The sequence below is a fragment of the Anser anser genome (genome assembly GCF_964211835.1).
Source record: "Anser anser genome assembly, chromosome: 7".
Taxonomy (NCBI): Eukaryota; Metazoa; Chordata; class Aves; order Anseriformes; family Anatidae; genus Anser; species Anser anser.
Genome location: NC_139727.1, coordinates 22256836 through 22280854, shown reverse-complemented (window position 1 = coordinate 22280854; position 24019 = coordinate 22256836). Strand labels below are relative to the sequence as shown.

The window sequence follows — 24019 nt, the reverse complement described above, 5'->3', positions numbered from 1 at the left end:
GACCAGAGGAAAGCAAAGAAATATCCTTTGCAGCATGATAACAAGCTAGTTATTAACTGATAGTGTATTTCAGGGCAAATAACAGAGTTGATAATGTGAACTAACAGTTCATATTATTCACACGAACCTAATCAATGCCCTACATTCCTTGTCATCCTTACAATTCTTATCTAACCATATGTCTTTGTAATGATTTAGAAATACATATAATTCTAATCTAGATATCAACATTCTTTGTCTCAGCAAAATACCAGCTGTAAGGCATTAAACTTAGGAAAATGGTCCCCCCGAATTTTGTCAGTTATAGACTGTAGTAGTTACACTTTGCTGTTTGCTTGCTCATTTGTAAGTAACTGACATTTTTTATAAATCATGTTTAAACATCTAGCTGCAGAGAATCTCTTTCAGTATTTACAGGAAATAATATTAACAACAAAGCAGACTTTCCATCTTTTTTACTACTTGTTTATCTTTCCAGTTACCTTTGGTGTGATCACTAACCTGGGCTCTTTTGAGTCATTTTCGTATTCTGATTTTTATGCAATAGCCAGTTGTTGAATTTCTCAGTTTTGCAGAACCATTTAAATGGATTAAAACTCATACAGTATATTGTGTAAAGTGATATATGTATGAAGAATATTAAAGATACTTAATATGGAAAAGACTGGGTTAGTCATGAATGAGTAAACAACACTAATGTATTCTAATGTCTTTTAAGCCTCTTTAATATCTAAATGATCCAGATATACTGCTTCCTTTTTTCTAAACACAATCTGTTGTGCTGTCATGTACAAACAATAGTGGTTGTCAAACCCAACATTTAAAAACTTCAGCCATCCATTCAAGGACCAAAAACTATACCAAATGGGCACAAATAATAAATAATTTCTTCGCCTGAGTAATATGATAAGTACTTATGAATAATAAACAGTTGGGATACAGTCAGGAAAACAAAAAACAAAAAAGAAAATGCATTTGCTGGTGAGTCCATTTGATATCAATAGTGTTGTAATACTCTCTCAATAGAGAGTAATTGTTTAGAAAATTACACTGCAGTGAAAGACTAGAACATCACCAAATTACAAATGAAAATCAGTTATGGACAATCCATGATTTGTGATTTAAATGAGAAAGTTAGACAGATGTTGTCTTAGGGATGGACTTGGTAAATACTGAAGTGCCTTTCCAGCTCTTTATACAACAGGAAACACATTGAAACCATCACCCTTCTCTCTTCTGGTTCCAGAGCTGACGTGGACATTCAACAGTTTGTAGCACAATTTCCTTACCTTCCAACCTAGAACTTCCTAATGGTTAATTCTAATAACGTTCCTTTTGAAGAAAGGAAGAAAGAAGTTGGTGTACCAGCCCTCCTAGCAGTATGATCCTTCTCCTTTTAGAGTTCACAGGACTCCGACCAAGAAATGGCAGCCAGCTTACTTGGTTTTTTTGCTACAGAATGGTGCATTCTTGCTCTCTAGAGAGTGCTTCTAATGCAGTCTTCCCTGATCACACCACAAAAACTGCCCTAGTCCAGTGATTTTCAAACTGTGGTCTGTAGGGAGCCCACAGACTGTATCTAAGGAATTAGTGAAAATTTACTCTTAAAAACAAGCACATGTATACTTTTCAAAAATCTGAGTGTGGTTTTGATAGAGAAACACATCTTCATTTTTTTTTCCTCCAAGTATCTCTAGTCATAAAAAAGACACAGATCCCTGCAGTAAAATCACAGTATTGTGCTGGGACTGGATGCAGTCCTTCATGAATTCCTTAAGTCCCTTCATTTCTTCAAGAACATCTAGTGGAGTGCCTTTCTTCCAGCAGGATTTCCTTTCATCTGCACCAATTTAAATGTTCAGACTTCCAGACATAAGGAAAAAAAGCTTCCAGCATGACTCAGTTACAGGAAGTTTGTTTTTCTTTGTCTTGTTAGGCTTCCTTCTGCCTGTGCTGCCTTGGTTCACTCAGCTTTAATATGAATATTTTCATATAAAGAAATAAAATCTCCCAAAATTTTGGCTAAGTCCAAGGGTTTATGTAACCCAACTTAGATGAGACACTCAGTTAAACATGAGACACGTAAAAGACATTCCCCCTCAACTGCATGAGGGGATTTGCACAAAAGCTTATTTTACACATAGGGAATCAAGTTCTGATTCCATTGGCACCGGTGCTATTTTGCTCTGATGTCAGCACAGGTGTAGCTGGCAACAGAATGTGATACTGGACAGTAGTGTGTGTAAACAGGTCTTAGTTCACAAAACTCTGTAGTCTTCAGTGTAAAAAGCAACTTGTTCATTCAATCTTTGTGCCAGTGGCCATCTGAAAGGGGGTAAGGACAGCATAGCACACATTTCCCTGCAGTGGGATTTCTGTTTTGCACAAGTCTTTACATGCTAGCATAAAACCGTGCTGCTCCTGCAACTGGAGGAGGTAAGGACAATGTCATAGGGAAAGCTAATTAAAAATCTCTCCTCTTCATTTTTGTATTTTGAATTAGTTCTGACACTCTTCATAACTGGTTCTTTTGCCTTTCTATGCACAGAAGGCATTTATACAGGACTTGTCATCACAGTATCCAAGTTGATGTGGCTGAGATATGCCCACAAAGAAACTGGGTTAGAGGGTTTTTTGTTGTTTTTTTTTTTTTCTTTCACCAAAGAAAACAACTTCATGATATAAAGGAAAGCTATCTCTCCCCGTAGTCTTGCTGCTTACTGAAACCTCGTATGATGGGCAGAATGAAGTTTAATTACTGATGAGAGCTCTGAGGATGTAGATCTAACACACCATTGGAAGAAATCTGGAGATTTAGCAGCTTTTTATCCGTGGCTGGTTTTCCACACTTTCTCAGTATCACTTACACCAACACAAAATCAGCGAAACCATGTAGCCAGTTAGATACTGCTTCATGCTGACCTAAATGATAACCAAGTGTAGCGCACTGGAAAAACAGGCCCGTGGAGTAGACAGTGTTGAAGCGATGCACCAACATAATACGGGGAAGCATTACATAGCTGCTCCTGTCTTTTTCCAGAAAAAATCTGAAGCTAAGTTTCTAACATACAACCGTTAAGAAAACAGCATATTATAGAAAGCATAGAGGAGAATACTTGGCAGTAATGGTACGAAAAAAAAAATAATCTTTAGTCTTATTCATACAGGGCCAGACTGATCTGAATATTATTGATGTAAATCAGGAGTAGCAACATGGAATTATTCTGGATTTGCACTGGAATAAGTGAGATCACAATCTGGCCTAAACTACTAATGGGAACTATAACCCTAACCACATATGAATGCAGTTACACCATGGAGTCCTTTATTATGCTTTATGGACACTGACTTCACAGTAAACTGGCTGGCACCCAGATAAAACCAGATGGAGTGAAATTTGGCCCGTAAAACCTTGCCATAAATATATTCCTTACACAGTAAATGTTATTGGACACAAAATAGAGATGGAAAGATTAGGAGGAAACCACATCATCCCCTACTCAATGCAAGGTTGTTCCCTGTGCTGCATGTATCAAAGCTTTTGTTCACTTTGGTTTTTAATGACTCCAATGAAAGAAGTTCCAGCACTGACCTGGGAAAGCTGTGTTACAGTCCAACCAGACCTCCAGTCTCAATTTATGTCCTCTAAACTCAAAGGCATAATGTAAAGGTTTAATCACTTTATGTTGGGAAAATAAAGCTGCAGTGCACAGCCAGTGGCTGGCCTACAATAAGTCAAATGTTTATGCTAACAGGAAACAGCCATGTATTAATAATAAACAGCAATATACTGGTAAGAATATGGTCTCTGACTCAGAGGAATCTCCCAAGAGATGACAATGAGGGTAATACGTTGATCCCAATTGACAGCCTAAGACTCTAGGGCTGTCTCTTGTCACTTGGATGTCCGATACTTGCATTATCAACCTAAGCATCATCATGGGAACTCAATAAAAACTTCTGTCCAGTGTGCTCCAGACAAACACTGGACTGTATCATCAGCATGAAGTTAAATAATAAGGAGTATATTGCAATGTCCTATACAAATCTCAGGGGTACTCTTATCTGGGGAGTAAGCACTTTTTAACAATTCTCTATCTGAAAGGGAATAACTGCAGATAAGGCTTAGAGACAGGCCACAAAAACAGGAGACAACCTTAAAAAAATCCCATTCAAGAGAGATATAAATGCTCACTTGAATAACATGTTGTTACATGTTACATAAGCTATCAAGAGCAAGTCCCTAAGTGGATTTAGAAAGTAATGAAAGGCTAATTAGATGAGCTGCAGTAACAACAGGCAGGGTTCTTGCTTTCCCTCCCCTCCCCTCCAAGCAATACAAACTGATTGAGACTAAGCAGAGCACAAACCAAAGAAGGCAAGAGAAAACTGTCTCATAGACTGGCTACAGAGAGACTTTGGCATCTTCTTTAAAATGGATGGATTGGCCAATGTAGAAACCAGATGATAGAGATGGTCTCATCCAATGCAATTAATGCCTCTGTCATTTTCTGAAGGACGTTCCTCTTCTAGCTGTCAGCAGAATGGAGCCTATCATCCAGACTTAAAGGGTGCAGGTTCTGTCTATCAGAAGCAGTAACTCAGAATTCCCAGCTACTTTCTTTAGTATATCCAAAAACTGAAAACCACAGGCCAAACTCTGCCCCTATCCGATCTATATGCCTACCAAAGTCACACAGATTTTGCAAGCACACCCAGGAAAGAATTTGCTTTCCCTGTCTACATGATCGTGTTGACAACAGGTCACATTCTGATGAAGATCCAGCTTGATTTGGTTTTGTGTAAGATATTTCAAAAGTGGTAGAGCATAGAACAGAACTCAGGTGTACTGATTTACAACTCACATCCTCTTTGGCTGTGTGTTGGTCACTTTTTGACAACCACTATTTTCAGGTAGTCTTAACTTTAAGTAGTCCCTTCCAAAGCCAAGGAGACAGTGAGATGAATCTGATAAGAGAGCTGATTCAGCTAACACAAAGGAGTGAGTCCACCAAAGCTGCTAGGAAAAGTAACTTATTTTCTTTAAGCATATAAATGATTTTTTTTTTTAGTGTTTAAAGATTCCACATTCAGTAAAGAGTGTGTTACTTCTGTATTTACATTGTACTGCACATAAACCAGCAAATCAGATACAAGCAAAGCAAACTCTATCTGCAAAATGATACCTTTGTTCCCAACTCTTTGCAAATTAGTACTGCATGTGCATTCATTTCACTACTTTATCTCCTCAAAAATAGATTGACAAGGGCTAGGCTGAGTTTTCAGATCTTACAACCCACTCAGACTTCTGTAAACATCTTATATTTTTTGCAAAGCATCTATTATAAATTACTGTAAGCAGTGATCTCCTGTAAGAAATTAATGTAACTGTAAAAAGAAATTGATACAATTGAATAACATTTCCCTTCTTTACCCAACCTGCCCAGTCCCTTGGTGAGATCTATCTGCACAGCTCTAATTGTGAGAGGTCATGTGCCGGGATAAATGATGGCGTTCTCGGAAGTACTCATGACAAATTGGACATGTTAGCTTCTCCTCTCGTCTCCTCTTGCTCTGGGATTCAGTTGAGGAGTATTCTTTTTTGTGATGTGACCGCATGTGGAAGACTAAATCAGATGTCATGCGAAAGGACAGATTGCATTTGGCACACCAGTTCTGGGCAGCCACTCCAAATGACGTGAAGGTAGGGGGAAGAAGAGTCAAGGAGGAGGAGGAGGAGGAAGAAGTGGTACTTGTGTTTTGTAACTGTCCTCCTGCTTGTTTGGGCCACAGTTCTGAGGTATATGGGAAAACATTGCTCCGAGTGATGCTAGTCTGCAGCATCTGAGCATTACACAAATCACTGACGAAGAACTTGGAATTGAGAAGAGTGCTGCAGCACATGATGTCTGTGGTGGCAATGAAGCCGGACAGCTCCCCCAGGCTCTTTGGTGACTCACTCATGGGATGAGAAGAATTTATTGCAGCTCTTTCTGCTAGACATTTACTGGGCTTGCTGAAAGCACTCTTCTGCTCTCCTCGGGCTCTGGTGGGCCACACGAAGGAGAATGCACTGCCAGAGGAGTTCAGCAACACTTCCTTTGATACCTGCTCCTTCCCAGCTGGGACCGTGTCATCCTCCTCTTCTGATTCCTTGGGTTTCTCATTCCTCGGTTTCTCTTTTACCCTCCTGACCTCAGTGAAAGCACTTTGCTTCTGCTCGAAAGCATCCTTCCTAGCTGATTGCCTCCCTGAACTAGGCTTCCAGAAAGAACCTGCCAGTGCACGCTCTCCCCCAACCTCTTCCTTGGCCCCACAGTTATGTCCCTCACTCAGGTTATTTGTTTTCTCCAACAACACTGTTTTCCTGCTCCTGTTGTTCTCAGCCTCTTCTAATTTTGCTCTCTTTTCTCCAGTGAGACCATGTGCATCATCTTTACGAGCTGTCATTTTGACCTCTAGATCCCTTGCCAGGCTGTGGAAATTTGTGGTCTGGTCCTCTAAGTTGCCTTTTTCAGTCTTGCCATCCTGGAAGTTTCTCCATAGCAGGCCACTCTTCTCTGGGATGCATAGGAAGCGGACATGGGAGAGATACGAATGCTCACATTTAAAGACTCGGTTGCATTCCTGGCATCTCAGCTCTGCAGAAACAGACAACAAATGATGAGTTTTGCAAAGTCAGAATCATGGATGGATGCAGATCCTGACCCTGCTGTTGACACAAACAAAAAACAAACCCAGAAACATCTCTTATGTCACACAAGACTATACATGGTAAAGTTAATGCCAGTGCAGAGTCAGGTCCCTTGCTGTTATGGAAAATTGTTCACTTGTATTTACCTCCATGTGCTCCTTGCAGAAATGCTCTCATTTAGACTCTCCAGCCATGCTTGTATTAGATAAAATTGTTATTTTAAAGGCATCTTTTTATTTTAAGGGCATATTTCAAATTGATATTTTAGGCTTTTAGGAGTCCGAGGTAGTCAGGTGCATAGATGTCCTGTCCATTGCACAGCTTAAAACCCTCAGCACTGCTCCCTAGTGCACTGTCCTCTGCTGGACAGTAACAACTAAAATGGCATTGAGAACTACAAATTTCTTCTCACTATATGCCTCCAGCTCAATCCCCAAAAGAGAATGTCTCTTTTCTTAGCTGACTGCTAAGGATTTAGACTGGTTTTATTTCTTGCATTACAGGATCACCCATGCTAAAGAAGTTGCAGACTCACTTCAGTCCTCAGTGACCCCTGGAGAGCCAGCAGTCTGGTACTTACCATTTTGGGGACTTTGAGCTTTTATCTCATTGAAACCCAGGAGTCTGCTAAGCTCCTCATCATACCAGACAAGCAGTTCCTCATTTTTGTTGATTTTCCTGGTAGAGCGATAATATAACTGACTATTTTCTAAGTAAGCTTCCAAGTTTTGCTCCTTGTTATTGGCAGCTGCTTGTACAAGTCTCATCCAAGGCAGCCCTGTAGGACTGTGCACAGACGTAACATCCACCTGTGAGACAGGACACACAAAAAGGGAAGTTTAAAATCCTGCAACCCCAAATAGATTTCCATGAAATTCAAGAAAAAGCCTATTTTCTGCCTCACACAGAGCCTATGCCAAAGCTGCGAGCCCAAATCACACACAGCTGTGATCAAACCCGAAGTCATGGGAGGGAGAAGGCTTCCCTGGTGTGAGTGCTGAGAGCTCTGGGAGCACTGAGTGGGACCAGAAGGGGACACCGTTGTTCATGTGAACCTGCTCTGGGCCAGCAGTGCCAGGGCTGGTCCCTTGGCCCATCTCCGGCCCCCTCGTGGCAAGGATGCTGTCCTCTGCTGATGCTGGTTGTCTCCTGAGGCTGCGTTGGGTGTGGATCTCAGAGGTACAGATGGCGTGCTCCTCTGTAAGTAGGGGTCTCAATCCCATGGGGAAATGGGACGTGTCAGGAGAGGGGTAAATTAGGAATAATATTGGTTATTTGAGTCAAAATCCCAGGGAGACAACTTCTGCATATACTAGCAGCTAGATTATGCAAATATAAGTTTTTAACAAGTACAGCGAGGAAGCACTTATATTATCCCTTTCCTTTTTCAGAAATAAAATGACATATTCCCCTTTCTCCCTTTGATAAATAGCTTAAATTCATTTCAGGGTATACAAACAGACAAAAACTCATTTGATTAATACTTTTCATTAAATTACTTCTGAGTGTAGTGAGGAATTGATTTACTTTCTGTGTGAATTCAGAAATACCAAACAGCTTAATTTAAAAATTTCACTTAGGTTGGAAGGTCAGGCACTCAAAAGTTAAAAACATAATATTAAGCCTACTGCTCAAATTAAATCTCCCTTCTGTGTACATGTTACAACATAGTCCTCAGTCGCATAAATGCCTTTCTCCACAGGACTCCTGAGTCATTTAGTCACAGGTTGACCATGCTCTGGAAATAATATAACTAAAACATTTGGTTTTGTCTTTCTCATTCAGTGTGTGGCTCCCATCTTATTTAATTGATTGCATTTGCTTTGAATAGGGAATGATTTATTTATTTATAGGTTTTTTCCTTGGTGTTTACCACAGCAGATCTATGTCCTCGGCAGTATTTGAAGGATGGGGAAGATTTTCATAGCTCGGAGGCTGAAACACAGGGCGATCAAGGGCAACACTTATACACATAAAAAGCCTCAACTAATTTTTGAAGCACTAAGTCATTGTTTTGAAAGGAAGAAATTTGGAAATGAAAAATGTCTAATGACAAGTGTGATCCAAATTTCACCCCAAGCAATGTATAGCTCTTTGTTTTCCACTAATTGCAGGGCAGCCATTCATTGGTGTTTTGTATCAGAAACAGTATTTTGGTTTTCTTTCTCTGTGTTTAGCTCAGTCTGACTATTACCTACCATGAAAAGTATGACCATGGTAGGAGCTTGAATAAAATATTAAGGGACCATTAGTATAAGAGTTAATTATTATAAGGGAGAAAATAAATTAGCATGCCCCGTAACTGGTTCTCTCTAAACGCCATGGTAATTAACAATGATTGAGAAATCCAAAAGTCTGACAGCAACACAAGCACACCCACCCACACACACAGTGGTTGCAACTAATAGCTTTGACAGAGGCTGTCATTTATTAGTTTCAGTGTTTCAGAAATACCAAGCACCCACCCGGAGCTCTAAGCAAAGTCAAAGGGAACACAGCTTCTCCAGGAACCGGGCCTGCAGGGAAGCAGCTGAGAGAGTTTGGAGGAGCTGGGGAGGAATACAGGGCAGAACAGAAGACCTGGGTACACTCAACTGCAAGCATGAGCCTGCTTCACTTTTTCCACACATGCAGAGACACTACAAGTAGTGCAAATCCACCCTCTTCCTGGGATGGAAATCCCTCAGATGAATCTTTTACATCCATAAATGAGGGAAGGGCTTTACTGCCCAACAGGCTCAGTCAGAGCTGTGCAATGGACGTGGTCTGGCTTCCTTGACAGGAGCCGGAGGAGAAGGGTGAGGATAAGGCTGTTCCTTGGATCCAGGAGGCTAACCCCACAAGAGACTGTAAGGCTCAGAGGAACTCAGTGGGAAGGACAGCTTTATAAGGCGCAGGTTTGCTTTGCTGGGGTAAACGGCTGGCTAGGAAGAACCACCTGTGCCAATGGTGGCCATTGTCTTTACCCAAGCATACAGAAAGGACCAAGAAGTTCAAATTAGGGTCCCCAGGAGGATGAAAGAAAAAATATAGGGCCCCTTTTTGGACTAAACTTAAAAGCCAAGTCATCAATAGTCAGCACAGAAGTGGAACTTTGTATTCTTCCTGCAAAGGAGCCAGTTTTCACTGAGGTCCCTCCAGTCTACAGCTCATAATCAGAAACATGCTGGCTACTTCTCCCTTTTGGAGGAGCTGTTAGTTGTGCTGAACAGAACAAAAATCTCCCCCCTGACATAGCCACCTCCTGAGAGATGGTGTGACCCTGTCCGACATGACTTGCATTAAATGCTGCGTTCTCCTACCTTGAATACGTAATGGATGTTTCGTCTTTCAGAACACTTGAGGGCGATAAAAGCTACAGTGTCCACTAGGGTGTTCTGGAGCATACATGGTCCAAAAACAGCTTCTTTGGGAATGTCTTGTGTGGTGTGAACAGTAGCCAATACATCCGGAAAATGGTGATGCAGAAGTTTGTTGTCATTTGTCCACAGGAATTTAGGCAAAGATGTGAGTTCCATCATAAACCTGTAAAATGAGCAAGAAATCACATGTAATACAGATGAAAATGGAAGGGGGAACCACTACTTACTTAAAGGCTTCTAGGAACTAACTGCAGGTGAATTGTAAGAGCATGTCAGAACATTATTGGTTACACAGTATAGAGCTTTATGAACATCCAGTTCTGAAAGAGAAAAAAGGCTTTGCAATAAACCAAAATATTAGGTTTGTAAACAACCTAGTTACTCTTTTCTGGACTGGTGAGACCATCCAAGAGCACAACTGTTTCTGCACTGTACTCTCTACAGCCAGCAGTAAGAAACCTTGGTAACAGTAAGCAAAATTTTCAATTAGTGGAACTCAGAATATTCTTGATCAGCATATTCTCAAATAACTTTCTTATTTAGTAGTCTGTAGAAGTGCGAAGAAAAATGCAGAAAGAGGACAACAAAAAAGCAGATGCTTTACCAAGTAGGTTTTGAAAAAGCCATGCTTTTTAATTTGTAAGTGTAACATCAGTCTATGTTCTGGTTAAGCAGATACAAAACCAGGAACAGCCTGAGTCCCAAGTCTATTCAGCCTGAATGCACAAAACCTTTGTAGATTGACACAGGGATTATTTTCATCCTATTTCAAAATGTATGTGAGATTTTAGCTGTTAGCTGTTGTTAGGAAAATTGAATCAGATTATGGCTCTTTGCATGGTGATATTCTCAGCACAATGTTAGGAGAGACTGGTATGCTTAGGGACTGAATTCTCTTGAACTGAATGTAGAACATTATATTTTTCAGAGCAGAGGTGATTTCTGCACTATGAGCCTCAACCTGAGTACACAGTAAGGAGGCAGTTTTGAGTTACTTGTCATTCTAAGCTTCTCCAGGTTTTTAATAAAGTTATTGCCATCTTCAGCTCCCAGCCGGAGGTCATGGAAAAACCCTCATTTACGCCATCAAGAAATGGATCAGGTCCATTAGGCAGAGAAAATTAAAGAGAACAGCAACAAGCCCTGAAGAGTCCTTAGCCTAATAAATACTGAGATAGAAGGGCTGAAGATCCAGTCTAATCTTTCTCACTCTCTGCCAACAGAATTGATTTGTTATTCACTGACTCATGACTTAAACTGAAGTGATATAAAGCGCTCAGGAGAGTTGCACTGATTTAACTAAATCAGTTTCTAAATCAGTATAGTTAATTCAGAATAATTTCCTCTTGGTAGGCAAGTCTAAATCCCTACTCTGAAAATATTGAAATGCATGGTTATGTATACAGAACATTGTAAGCCTCTGAAGGAAGAAGGCCTAAAAAAAGATGAACAAGACAAAGAGCAGGAGGTGAAAGGAAATTAAAAAATAATAATAATTAAAAAAAAAAAGTTCAGGTGGCTTGCCAGATATTAGTCATTAAGAGGAGGATAGAATGGGTCTCTGCTTTCTGTTACTGATGAGTTTCACTGCCTGGTTTCCCAATAATCTGCTGAAGTTACTATTGCTATGAGAACAAAATGATGTCTTGTATATGTACATTTGTGCAATATATAGGATCTACCTAAACAAACACATAAACACATTCATATGCACGTGTATTTCCATTTAAATTATATTAATTTTTAATAAATTGAAACAGTCAAGTCACATTTAAAAATAATAATAATACAAAAAAAAAAAGTTCCAAACCATCAGAAGAAAAAGAAAATCTAAAATTCCTAATCTTTTCTAACATTATTTTATTTATCCACTTATGACCTTAGAAGGCAAAACCTCTCACTAAGATTCCCCTTTCTGTGAAATTCATCTGAATGTCTCCATGTAAACCAGGAGAGCATTGTGCCTTGGCTACACCGGTGTCCATCCAGAGGAAACAGAATCTCCTGATTCCTTTGAGGGCCCTCAAAGCTGAATTTGTGATGGGGAAGGAGTCAAGGGTGCTAGATTTGAGCACACACACTTTTAGGAAGAGGATGTGTTGCTGCCTGTGTGGAGTAAATCTCTTCCCTTCCTCCAGAAATCCCAGCCAAAGCACCAATACCAGGGTTCAAAGAATCTAAGCCCCCTTCCAGCCAGCTATTGCTGCCTGCTACCTTCCCCTGTTTCAGCAGCTTTCAAAGAGCTTCACACACCCAAAGCTTACCAGAACCATTTCTCCGAAGACTGAAAATGTGAAGATATCAAGAGAAAGTGCAAGATTTATGTGTAACAGCACCACCTAGTGATTTCTGCCATAACATACGTCCCAAAGAAAGAGAAAAGGCAGAGGGGCCAGACAGGCTTTAGCACCATTGCCCCACTCTGGCTTTGCTACCTGCAAGATGGATGTGAAACCGCCAGCTCCCAGAGCACAAGCGCAGCACACACCTCCAACCTGGATAGCTTTTCTGAGCTCCTCGGTGAAAGTTTCAACAGCTCCTGGCAAGGTGTGTGATGCTTGATGTGCTGCCCATGCCCTCATCCCAAATCCTGAGGACAGAAGGGCTTCCACGCATCCAAGGAGAAGGGCAGGAATTAATTCCCTGGACATGGGAACCTCTGTCTGTCCTCACTGTCCCACAGGGCTGCCTGCAGGCTAATCCTCCCTTCTGGAAGCAAATAAATCAATATATGCACATCTTCAGTTCCATTTAATTCTCCTAGATTGATGGGATGGGGGAAATGGAACCTAATAAGGAATATGAAATATTTTCTGACCAACACAACTTTTCTCTTTCCAAAGTTAAGAGTCCCTCCAATCCAATAAGCCAGGATTCTTTGCTAGTTTCTAAATGACTTGTGAATTAATCAAAGATTCGTGATGGACAAAAAAAATCCCCCAAATGACAGCAACGGTCACATTCCTCTCTTGCACAGCAGGGTCAGCTTTGTAGAAAGTTGTGAAGAGGATGTACCGCATATAGAGAGCAAAAAGGCTTGTTATGGTAAACCTTGCATCAGAAGCTTTCAGCATGGGAAGATCAATCTCTTCAAATAATTTGGCGAATGCACCATCTAGTGAAACATCTCAGTACAACATGGTGTCCCAAAAAGTGACAGAGGGACAGGAGCTCTTGTATAATTCCGAATCCAGTCCCAGAGCACATTTCACATCTTTGCCAACAGTCCTCAGAGTCTAAAGAAGGTTATAATCATTAAAAACCTACAACTGGAGTCCTAATGAAAAATGAAAAAGGTACACTAGAATGACTGGCATTTTTATTTGACAGACTCAAGTAGGTGAATTGCTCACACTCTTCAAAGGGAGCAAAGGACAGAGAAAACAATCATAACCGTGAATTCTCCAAAATTTCATCTAACTGATTTTTTACTTTCTCCTAGAACGTCAGGAACGTCTGAGGCTGGTATCAGGTCTTCATTTCCTTAGCTCAACTTCCTATCATTCCTACCTATACCTCTTATGGTATATTCAACAATTCCCCCCTCTGGCTGGTGTATTTATACCTCAAAGCACTTGGATCTATGTAGTTCCCACTGATGGGTTAATTGCTTATTTTCCCAAGCTGAGCATAAATCCTGTCTTTTATCTTAATATATTCCTCAAACACCACCACTTCTGTCCCTTAATGAGGTAGGTGTCCTTCTCTTACCTCACTCCAGTACTTAAGCAGCTACAGTTGTAATCAACTTCTTTTCAGTGACCTAGAAATGCCCATCAGTGTTTTCACATGCCATCAGGACAAGCATTACAAGTTTTCCCTATGATTTTATTGCTTTTATAGACTTCTCAGCTTCATGGGCGATATCAAAACAAAATTTTTTTCCAGTGGAAATGCAGGAGACAGTTGCTTATGTTACCTATTTTCATTAAACAAATAAAAAAAAATAGAACGGGGAAAGGTGGTTATGTATTCCTGTGTGGAGGGGTCTGTTGCTCAGTGACATCTCTGGCAACTTCCTTTGATTTCAGTGACAGAACACTGACAGTTAGTGTTCTTCTAAAAGAAAATTTTAAACGAGTCTGATTTCTACCTACTTTGGAGGGTATTAACCTATCTGGTGGTGCTGTGTGAAGAGAACCCCATCCTGAAGAGAGGTGCTGAGACATTACGCAAAGGAGTGGGATGGTGTCAGCAAGGCAACTACCCCTCTTTTTGCTTTACTGTGCTCAACAAGAGGACTTGATGCAAATTCATTTAACGTATAGGTGAAGACGTACTACACCAAAATCACACTTGTCTTATGTTACTGATTTCCACATTTTGGCTAACATTGCTTTGAGAAGCAATAATTATTCTGCACTTTCATTTCACACAGCTTTGCTAGCTTGTCTTGTACATCTGACTAATTCACCCCTCTTCTATTATTTGGCAAGTTTACAGAACCCTTGTCATAAGCCTCTTTGTGAAGGTCATATCTTCAGTTTTGTATTGTGCAATGACATACTTGCCTCGAACAGCCTATGCTATGAGTGCCATTGCCTCCTAAAGACATGTTCTCCCTCATGCAACATAATCCTGCTGTTCTCACTCATGTTCTGCAAAAGCAGAATTCCTCTGGGCTCACCCACACACGTCTCTGAAAGGGTGAAATAAACTGAATATTTATAGTGCATTAGTAGCACATTAGAGTCAGATCACCTGCTAGATGATGGGTACGCTCCATATTCTATCTGTCACAGATGTGAATTCTTCATACGGATGAGTTTAGGGTCTTGCTGTTTAATGGACTCTTCATCCCCTAGAGAGTATCTGATACACATATACCATGTCCCTGAGTCATGGATTTTGCATCTTTATTTCTGAGGAGTGTGACAGATCTGTCAAACAACCAGTACCTATAGGCAGGCAACTCCCAATGGATTATGCAGTTTCGGATGTTTCATCAAAAAGAACACGAAGTAGATGGTGCTCACAGCAATTGATCCCAGCCTGCTTGCTTCCAGAAGTAGCAGACAAATTGCTACTGAAAAGGGTTCAACCTGATGATTTGGGTATAGTCTATAACAAATCTGTGGCCCTGCAAAGTCAACTATGACGCCTTAGGCTGGTGTTCCTTATCTTAATCTGAAGGATTTACACCCTTTCCTCCTGCCAAGTTTCGTTGTGATTTAGCAGGCATTTTTAGCAATTTGCTTTGAAGATACAGCTCCAGTGACTTACTCGTCTTTATGTCTTCAGAAGACCTCTGTGAACCTATGCTCTATTAATCCAGTTAATAGAGCTGCCTGGTTAAAACACAATCTCCTTTCAGCTCTCCCTTACTAAGACCCATTCTAGGCATTTTCCTGTGCTTCTTCAAGAAGACTGCTCACCCCACTGGAATTAGCATGCTTTGTAACAATTTAAGACACAATTTAGCTTGTCTGTAAGTTTGCGCTTAGCATGGAAGGGTGCAGTGGAGTTGTCACACAGTTGTGACAACCAAGATTGGACCAGTGCTTCACCACCTGAGTGGCATTATTAAGTTTCTGCTCCCCACCCTCAGCTGTCTGCCTCCAACCACTGAGCCTGTGGGTAGGAGCCATGACTGCCTGGCTGCTGGGTGGGAAGCATGACAGTCTGTTTCTTTCAAAAACATTCACAAAAAAAAACCCAAAACACACAAACATTCCCAATGCTGGGGCTATTCTGTGTATATCTATCCCAGTTGATTGTTCAACAGTCTCCCGTGCATATTAAGAAATAACTCCATTGCTGAAATGTTTAGTAGTTATTTTCCATTTTCCTGAATTCTCTTCCAAGCTGGAACCTTGCAGATATCCTTTCTCTCTCCCCATTTCCTAGCACTCGCATGTCATCCCACTTGTACTAATCAGGTTACAACTTGTGCCTTCCCAAAAAATATTTAGGTAGCTCCCTCACCTTGTGACAAAAATACATTTCTAGGGAGGAGAAGTGAAAGAAGGTCATAGGAACAGTCAAGAGCAGATTTTCAGATCCCTGATTTTCTACTATATGGCCTTCAGATGTCACTGCAAGCTCTTCTAAGAAATGTCTGGAAAAGCCCAAGTGCAGAAACACCAATTTGAACACAGACTCCCCTCTCCCCTATTTTCATAGCACTCAGCCCAATTCTCCTTGCCACAGTGACAATGTTGAACTGTGGCATCACCCTTTGCTTCTTGGTGGTCATAAAAGCACTGGTAGCCTTGCTTAATATTATTATCAGTTTTGGAAGTGTAATGGAAACAACTGAACCACTTTTGCAAGTGAGGAAACTTTTCAACCAGAACTTGTTTTAGCTAGTTCTTTGCAATCATAAATGGAAGGGGATAATAAAAACTGATTTTCTTAATTTGACAAAAATAACTCTCAATAGCTTCTTCAATTTCACCTTCACATTCCATTTGAACTGTGGCGTAATTTGCATGTAGTGATATCCCTTTCAAAACAATTACCCTACTTTGGAAAAAAATAAACACTCCACAAGTTACCCACAAAAACCACTGTATTTGACCTGGGAAGGCATCATCCCAGTCTCCCCAGACATTTTTACATCTACTCTGGCCTTTCTCCAGAGTAGGGATTAATTTAAACAGCATTTGCCATGTCAGCAAGACTGAAACATAAAAAAATAAATAAAATAGAAATTAAATACTGGAACCATCATTTCCTTCACCTTTTAACTTACTCCTCTCAACTCAAAAGTGTGACAATGTTCTCCCTGAGGCACATAACCTGGGACTCCATGCCACTGCATTCCTGTGGCTACTGCCAAAACTCCCTTTGATTTCAATTAGGGGTCTGTCGGTCTGAGGAATCCATGATCAGACATGCAGTGTCATGCACAATAAACTACAGATATTAAGGGAATTGAGCTGATGCAGACAGAGTGCTTCTGTGTGCAGTATTTATTATTCTCTGTCGTTATAAGGAACTAAGGGTTCTTAACACATGAAGGGAATTCCAAGGGAATCAGAGATGGAAAAGTGAGAAAATCTGCTTCTTGGGTTTTATACATTTGCTTTCCTTCTGTGCAAAGTTTTCTTTTTCTATTCATGCTGTGAACTGCAAAGGAGAAGAATCAAAACTGGAACTGGAGGAAACTGGCAGGAAATCAAAGAAAGGAAAGAATTCTTGTTTTGAAAGATAAAATAAGTAGTTCCAAACACCCCAAGACAAATGCTCGAACAAACTGCAAGCTGCTTCTTAAATCCATTAAATTACAAGCTGAAAAGGTCTTCTTAAAGCACAGAAGGTCTAAGCAGGCCATTTCCTTTAGCTCACTGATGCTGCAAGATAGAGCACCTCTGCTTCAGCCTGGGCCCAGGTCTGAGAGCCTTTCCTTTTGGGCATGAAGTGGTTCCTTCAGACCTTTGCTGCTGAAAAGCTCATGCACATGGCAGAAGAAAACTGCACAAGGAGATGTCAAGACAACAGGTGGATACAGCCATGTGCTGTCTTTCCCAGCCCAGGTGGGCTGCACAAAGTGCTGAGCTCAAGCTCAGCATCCTGTCCATCTTCTAGAAATAGCCCGTGTACAGTTTTCCTTGAATTCCTGAGCTCTAAGTATCCTCTTTCATCCTCCCAGTTTCACACATGGCAAATTTAGATTCCAGCAATGATTCTGCAAAGAGATATGGGGTCAGCTGGTTCAAAGAAGGCCCTTTACTGACAATGTACCACTTCCAATTCATGTGTTAAGAGCAGTCCAATTAGCACTGATAAACGAAATGCTAATGATGAAACCTGTGGAGACCAGAATGTTTTTCTGATTCTACCTGAGGCTACCCTGGGCCATACTGTGAGCACCTGTTCTTCGCTCCTCTGCTCTGAGCACATACCCTGCACTCCTGGGACAGCTCAATCCCTGCAGCATGCCTGAGCCAGGCATCAGGGGAGAAGCAGAAGAAAATACAATTATGCAACAGGGCGGAATTTGCTGGCTGCAGAGATTAACTGAATCAGATGAGAGCGGAATAAAATTGGGGTTGAACTAGCCCAGTGCATGAAAATGGTCTTCAAAAATTGGCATTTCAGCTGGCCTCAGTGTCCTTTCCTCATGCCTTTCTGCACAGCAGCTGCAGAATTCTGGCTAGACAAACCCTGAAGAACAGAGGGTAGAAACAGGGAAACTTCACATCCCCTGAAAATATCATGAGGCAGCTGAGTGAAGAGCCTGATATCTATGTTGAGTTTCCAGACTGGCCCTTTCTGGAGATTGGTCTCTGTCCAATCTGGAAGTTTTTGTTATGAGTCAGACACCTCCAAGTTTATGGGGTGCTCACAATTTTGCTGTTTTATTGTCATGGTATCTTCAGGGAACGGTTCTCCAAATCTTAGTATTTTAAGGCTCTGTGGTCTTCAGACTGTCTTCCACCACCTGAAATCCACAGTACATGCAATATAAACTGACAGCTCTTGATGAGCCATCATTATATCTTGGCTGGATACCCAGCCTAGTGAATCATGAAGCTGCCAAATCTTTTTATTATGAACAATCTCTCAAACTTCATGGGGAATAATGAAGAAGACAGAGCTAAAATCCCTGTTTAGAAATGAGAAAATACCTAAAGTTCCACATCTGCCTGAAGCAAGTCTTGTGAAGTACAGGAGCCAATTGGAAGTACAGATTAAAAGATCAGATTCCAGTTGTGATTTCTTTTTTCTTTTTTTCATGTTTCTTTTTTTGTTTTCTCTGAGGACAGGGGAAAGTGTAGTGGGATCTCTCCTGATGCATGGCAGCTGCCCCACCGACATGCAGAGCTGCCTCACTGCAGAAGGGGCAGAACTTTTCTCACAAGACCACAGGGATGTAATTTCCACTCTACTTGAAGTCCAGGAATTAAATGTCTGTGATTCAGTGTCAGAGATAGTCTGGTGAGGAAATAACTGAGATTTGGACAAGTTCCAGGAGAGGCACGTATCCTAACCTAAGTGACTTTCAAATGGGAGCTCCACAGCAAACTTCCCTGTGCTCTTTGGCACTTTCCACACTGAACACCTATCTCTACTGCCACTATCCTCCAGAGCAGGAAAAGGGCAGGCAGGAGTGGAACGGACTATCCCACATAGCAGGAAAGCCTCACTAATATTGATTTGCTGGGATGTGTGATGGAATGGTATCAGCACAGCTGCAGGGGAGCCATCCTTGATCTAGCAGACCTTGTTGTGAATGGGAGGTGTTAAATCTGGTAGAACATGAGTGACCCCACACAGAGCCACTGAGGTCTCTGCTCCACACCTCCCAGGTGCAAGAAATGAAAAAATAATCTAACAAACCAACCCACAAACAAAACACAAAAACTAGCAGGGTTCTTTATATTTCAGGCTGGACAAAAAGCAGTAGTAAATACCATGATGTCTTAATTAGAAAGCAGGAAATATGTCGATCTTCTGCTACTCCAGGTTCATACAAACTGAATCTAGTTTAGCTCCATGATGCATAAAATGTCAATACTCCTTTCTAGTTGGATTGGCCCCAGAGGCAGAACTATTCATTCTGTCTGGCACTGCATCTTATTTAATGGACCCTGGTGGATGGTACTGCCTTGTACAAGCCATTCACAAGTCAGACAGCCCACCTGCGGACAAAGAGGAGCTGACTATAGCTCTGTAGTCTGCTGGCTTTTAAAGACTTAGCTTCTGTGCACAGGGCTCTGTACTGAAGGGCTGACTTTTCTCTAGCATACAGATTGTCCATGTGGTGGAAGCATTATCTTAATCCACCACTTTTTTTCTTGAAGTTTCAAGGCCTAGGACCTAAAAAATAGGGTTCCTGTGGGATACTGGGAGCACGTTGTAACCCTCGAGACATGTTTGAGGATTACTGTACTATACATGTAATGAATTAGCATCATTTCAGCCGCATAGTATATGCAGCATGCTGTATGGATATATTTCAGTTCAGAGCACACAGTATTTTGTATTCCAGATCTGAATTGTGCCAGTGGTCATCTCAGAGGCTTGGTCTGGATTCTGCCCCAGCTGCTCTGGCATTGTTCAGTGTTCAGCAATATACATACCACCCCAAAATGTCACAGGAAATTTCAATTTTAAAGGGAACAACTGGGAAGGGAGGCAAAAAAATGCCTCTAATTCTCCCCCACACAAAAGGAGCATACAACAAACAAACATCTTAAAGCAGCAAAGTCATTTCATGGGAATTCCCGCTTCATGGGAAGATAAGGCAACTGAACAAACCTTCCTCTGTCAACACGCTGTAAGTTATTTGCCACACATATGCATGTATCCACTTTCAGGAAAATCCTTGTCCCATTCATGTAAATAGGAAAGACCCAGGCCCCAACCATGGAAATGTGTGCTACCACACTTGTTCTCACACAGACCGGTGCAGCTCTTCCTTCACACAGGCATCCTTGCAGGCAGAACCTCCATTCCTTACCTGCAGCCAGAGGAAACTGAGAAACAAGCAGCCAAGCAGCAAACCACAACCAAACACAATCAGACCGAATCACACGCAATCAGACTGAAACAAAATGTGTAACTTCTGAAAATAGTCATAGATTGTTTCCCTTCTCTCTTCATATGTTTCAAATTCATGTCTTCTTTTTGCAAATTCAGAGAAATGACTATCTGATTGATGTTCAAGAAGTGTAAGGCTTGTTTTCATTTAACACTCATGCTATTTATTTTTTATAGCTCTTGATTTTTAAAAAAATGTGATATTTGTTCAAACACCTCTTTTTGACAAGAAACTAATATATTTGTGTGCACATATATGTCTACACATAAATACACATGCATTCACAACCGCATATATATGCACATACAGCTATATAATCTTTTGCAATTTTGCATATTTATCATTTGCATATGAAGAAAAATATTTTAAAACTACAACTAGTCACTTTCACATGGTTAATACTGGAGATTACTTCAACTGTACTAAGTAACAGTCACTTACTTTAATGTTATTTACAGTAATTTTAAACTTACTACATCATGTCTACTCCACTAACAGCCAATAACTGATCTGAATAACACTATGTAATGTGAAATTGTGGGGAACAACATAAACAACATATTTTATACTACGGTGAAGCAAAGAAACCTTGTAATCAAAAGTGAATTTTGTAAATTAAAACAGTTCTGATCTAAAATAATTTGTTTCCCAATTAAATACTTTGTTCTTTGGCTGGTGTTTATTAATAGCATTTTCAAGTAACATGTACTGTAGGAAAATCATACTGATTCACTGCATTATGGACATAGAAAAAAAAAACACAAAACGCATAGAACATGCAAGTATTTAGGCAATTAATTCTGCCAATTCTTCCGTGTAATATATAATTTCTTACAAAGAATTTATTGTTGTTTTTTCTTGTCTGGTTATCTTACATTTAGGTAATAGAAGCTAAAGTAATATTTTGACTTTACATCAATATTTCTATGGCTATAGAGCTTTTTTTCTCCTATAAGATGATATTTCCATAGAGTTCTATTCGGCAGCTCTATTTTGCTTCAAAATACTGGAGGATGCTTAAATACCGAATAAATGTGCTCTCTCAAAAAACTATATGTAATTTCGTCTACTTTTACACATTTTAAAAAAATACTGAATTTAATACCCCTGTCTTCCTATTGCCTAAATAAATCCCTCTCTCTGTAGCACCAATTGTATTTAACAAATGGTAGCAAGAGCTGTCGAGCACTAAATTCGGCATTTTCAAAAGCCACGAACAAAGAATAGCTCCTGAGCAATCCTTTTTAAATTCCCGAATTCAATGCATGAGTGCGACCACTTTTCATTTAAGAGCAACTCTACCGAAAATACAGAGTTGCTTAAAAATGATGTCCTCCATCAAGTTTTCATTGACATTTCCTACGACTGGTTCCTGTCTGATCACAGAATGAAGACATGAAGAGGCTTCACACACTGGTGCCGGACTTCAATCCTACGGAAACCTTTTCATGGCAGGGTTTGCAAACGTAAAGCCCAATGTGACATTTCCAAGTGACAACAACAGCAGTTCCTAACTTACTGACCCACTCAGAAAATTCTGCAGAGGAGCGCGGATCTCGTTATACCCGATACAAATACAGAATAGCGACGCGATGTATTGCCAAGAAACTTCACCAATTTCTCCAAACCCCGAGTACCGATCGGCCGCGATCGCCCTGGCCACCTATGGGAGCCGGGCGAACGAGCGCAGCAGCAAAAAGGGCAAGGGATGCTCGAGGGGATGCTCGCCGAGAGGAACCCCTCGGTGCACCTGAGGAGGGACTGCAGCACGGCGGCTCCATCACCCCCGGCCCCATCTCCCCGTCTCCATCACCCCCAACCCATCACGCCCGGCCCCCGCAGCGGCTCTCTCGGGGCTCCCCCCCCACGCCCTCTCCGCTCCCCGGGGAACCCCTCCGGAGGTCTCCGACCCCCGGGGCCGCCCTCCCCGCTCCGTCCCCGCACTCCGCCGCCCTTACCCGCTGCGGGAGGGCTCTGCCCGGCCGGGAGGGACGGCTCGGAGCCCCCCGCTCCGCCGGGCGCTGCCCTCGCTCTGCCGGCGGCAGCGCGGCCGGCCCCGATCCGCCCCCCCTGCGCCCCCCGCACGGCGGCTTCCTCCTCCTCCTCCTCCCCCTCCGCCGCTCCCCGCCCAGGATAACGCCCACCGCGGCGCCCCGACCCCCCCCTTAACCCTCCTCGCCCCCCGAAAGCCTCCCCCAGGGACCCTCGACGGCTCCCGAGGGGCGCGGAGCCCGCCCGAGGCAGAGGCGGTCCCGGGAGCGGCCGCGAAGTGCAGCGGTGGGGGGGAGCTCGGGAGGTGGTGGGGATTCCCCCTTGTAGCGGTACTTTAAAAAGAGGAATTTCTTTTAAAGTTGGAGGGGAATGGAAATATCTTCCAAAGCCTTCCTCGGAGGCCACTGACACCGCTTTGGGTTTATTATCGTGGTGTACGGGGAGCTGCAGGTATGGGTAAGGATGGCTAGAAATGGAAATCCCTGCTTCATAGAAAGCACTCGCAGGCTACAAAATTAGGAATTTCTTTGAGGTATGAAACGATTTATGGCACAGCTGGTATGTAAAATATAACCATCAAACGTCTTGTCATAAGCAAATATTTCCTAAATCCGGACTAAGCAACATCGCTTTTGAAAGATGTCGTTCCCTATAAATGCCTTTAACGCCTGGCAGAAGATTTTTATGAGCATGTTGACAAAGGGAATAGCCCGGGTTATTTGATTAGTGTCCATGTAATCTGAATATTGGCTTGTATCGGAAAAAGAAACGTCAAGACTTTAATGCTTTTGAAAGGGCGGATTTTCGCTACAATTAGGGAGTAATCTCACACCGATAACGGGGCGAGGCACCTCCAGGCTCCGTGCGCCTTATAACGGGGCCGGGGCCGGCACGGAGCCGGGGCCGCGCATCCCCCGGGGCCGAGCACGGGCAGCGCCGAGCCCCCCGCCGGGACCTGGGTGCTGCCGGCCCCGTCGCCCCCCCGGGCCGGGCCAGGAAGGCACCCCGGCACACCGGGACGGGCAGTTCCCACTGCGCTTCGTGCCGCACGCGCTCACGCAAATAGCTACAGAAGGACTGAGAAGGGGGCGAACAGACGTGGCGAGACTCGCTCCCGTTTCGGGCCCGGTGCCTGTCCAGCCGAATTCGTCCCGGGCCGTCCCCAGGCCGCCCCGGTGAGGAAGCCAGGCTGGGAAGCCCGGCGGTGGCTCTGCGGGGACGGCCGCAAGCCACCCGCAGCGCCCGCGCTTGCGGGACGGGCAGGGACGGCCGGGGGCTAGCGCGGCCCCCAGCATCAGTCGCGATCATCAGCGGGCAGCGCCAATCGCGGCGTTATCACGACCTGCCCGGGGCACGGCGCCGGGACACGGGGCCGGGGGTGTGGAGCGGCTGCGGGAAGGCGCAGGCTGCCGACGCTAGTGGGCACCGTCGAGGCGGAGCGGGAGGACGGGGGATTCCTGCTGCCCAGCAGCCGCTTGCTCA

At 42.6% G+C, this 24019-nt stretch overlaps 1 protein-coding gene across 2 annotated transcripts; it reads right to left on the bottom strand.

Moving 5' to 3' along the window:
• Positions 1-723: 723 nt before the first annotated feature.
• Positions 724-22636, bottom strand: ZNF488 (zinc finger protein 488). 2 transcript variants are annotated; one of them, XM_083843122.1, is made up of 4 exons: positions 12321-12326; positions 9997-10219; positions 7275-7503; positions 724-6641 (listed from the first exon to the last, which is right to left on the bottom strand). In XM_083843122.1, exons 2-4 carry the CDS (start codon positions 10213-10215, stop codon positions 5476-5478), a joined length of 1614 nt encoding a protein of 537 aa, XP_083699248.1. In that variant the 5' UTR covers positions 10216-10219; positions 12321-12326; the 3' UTR covers positions 724-5475. The 2 variants fall into 2 exon arrangements, with proteins under 2 accessions (XP_083699248.1, XP_083699247.1); XM_083843121.1 differs by lacking the exon at positions 12321-12326 and adding an exon at positions 22504-22636 and having other exon boundaries at positions 725-6641.
• Positions 22637-24019: the final 1383 nt, after the last annotated feature.

What these genes read in the sequence shown, in the direction of transcription:
- ZNF488 (XM_083843121.1), bottom strand. Translation starts at nt 10,215, where the DNA reads ATGATGGAACTCACATCTTTGCCTAAATTCCTGTGGACAAATGACAAC. An exon ending in ACATCCATTACGTATTCAAG is followed by an intron (nt 7,504 to 9,996) that starts GTAGGAGAACGC and finishes CCTGTCTCACAG; the next exon opens with GTGGATGTTACGTCTGTGCA. An exon ending in AGCTCAAAGTCCCCAAAATG is followed by an intron (nt 6,642 to 7,274) that starts GTAAGTACCAGA and finishes CTGTTTCTGCAG; the next exon opens with AGCTGAGATGCCAGGAATGC.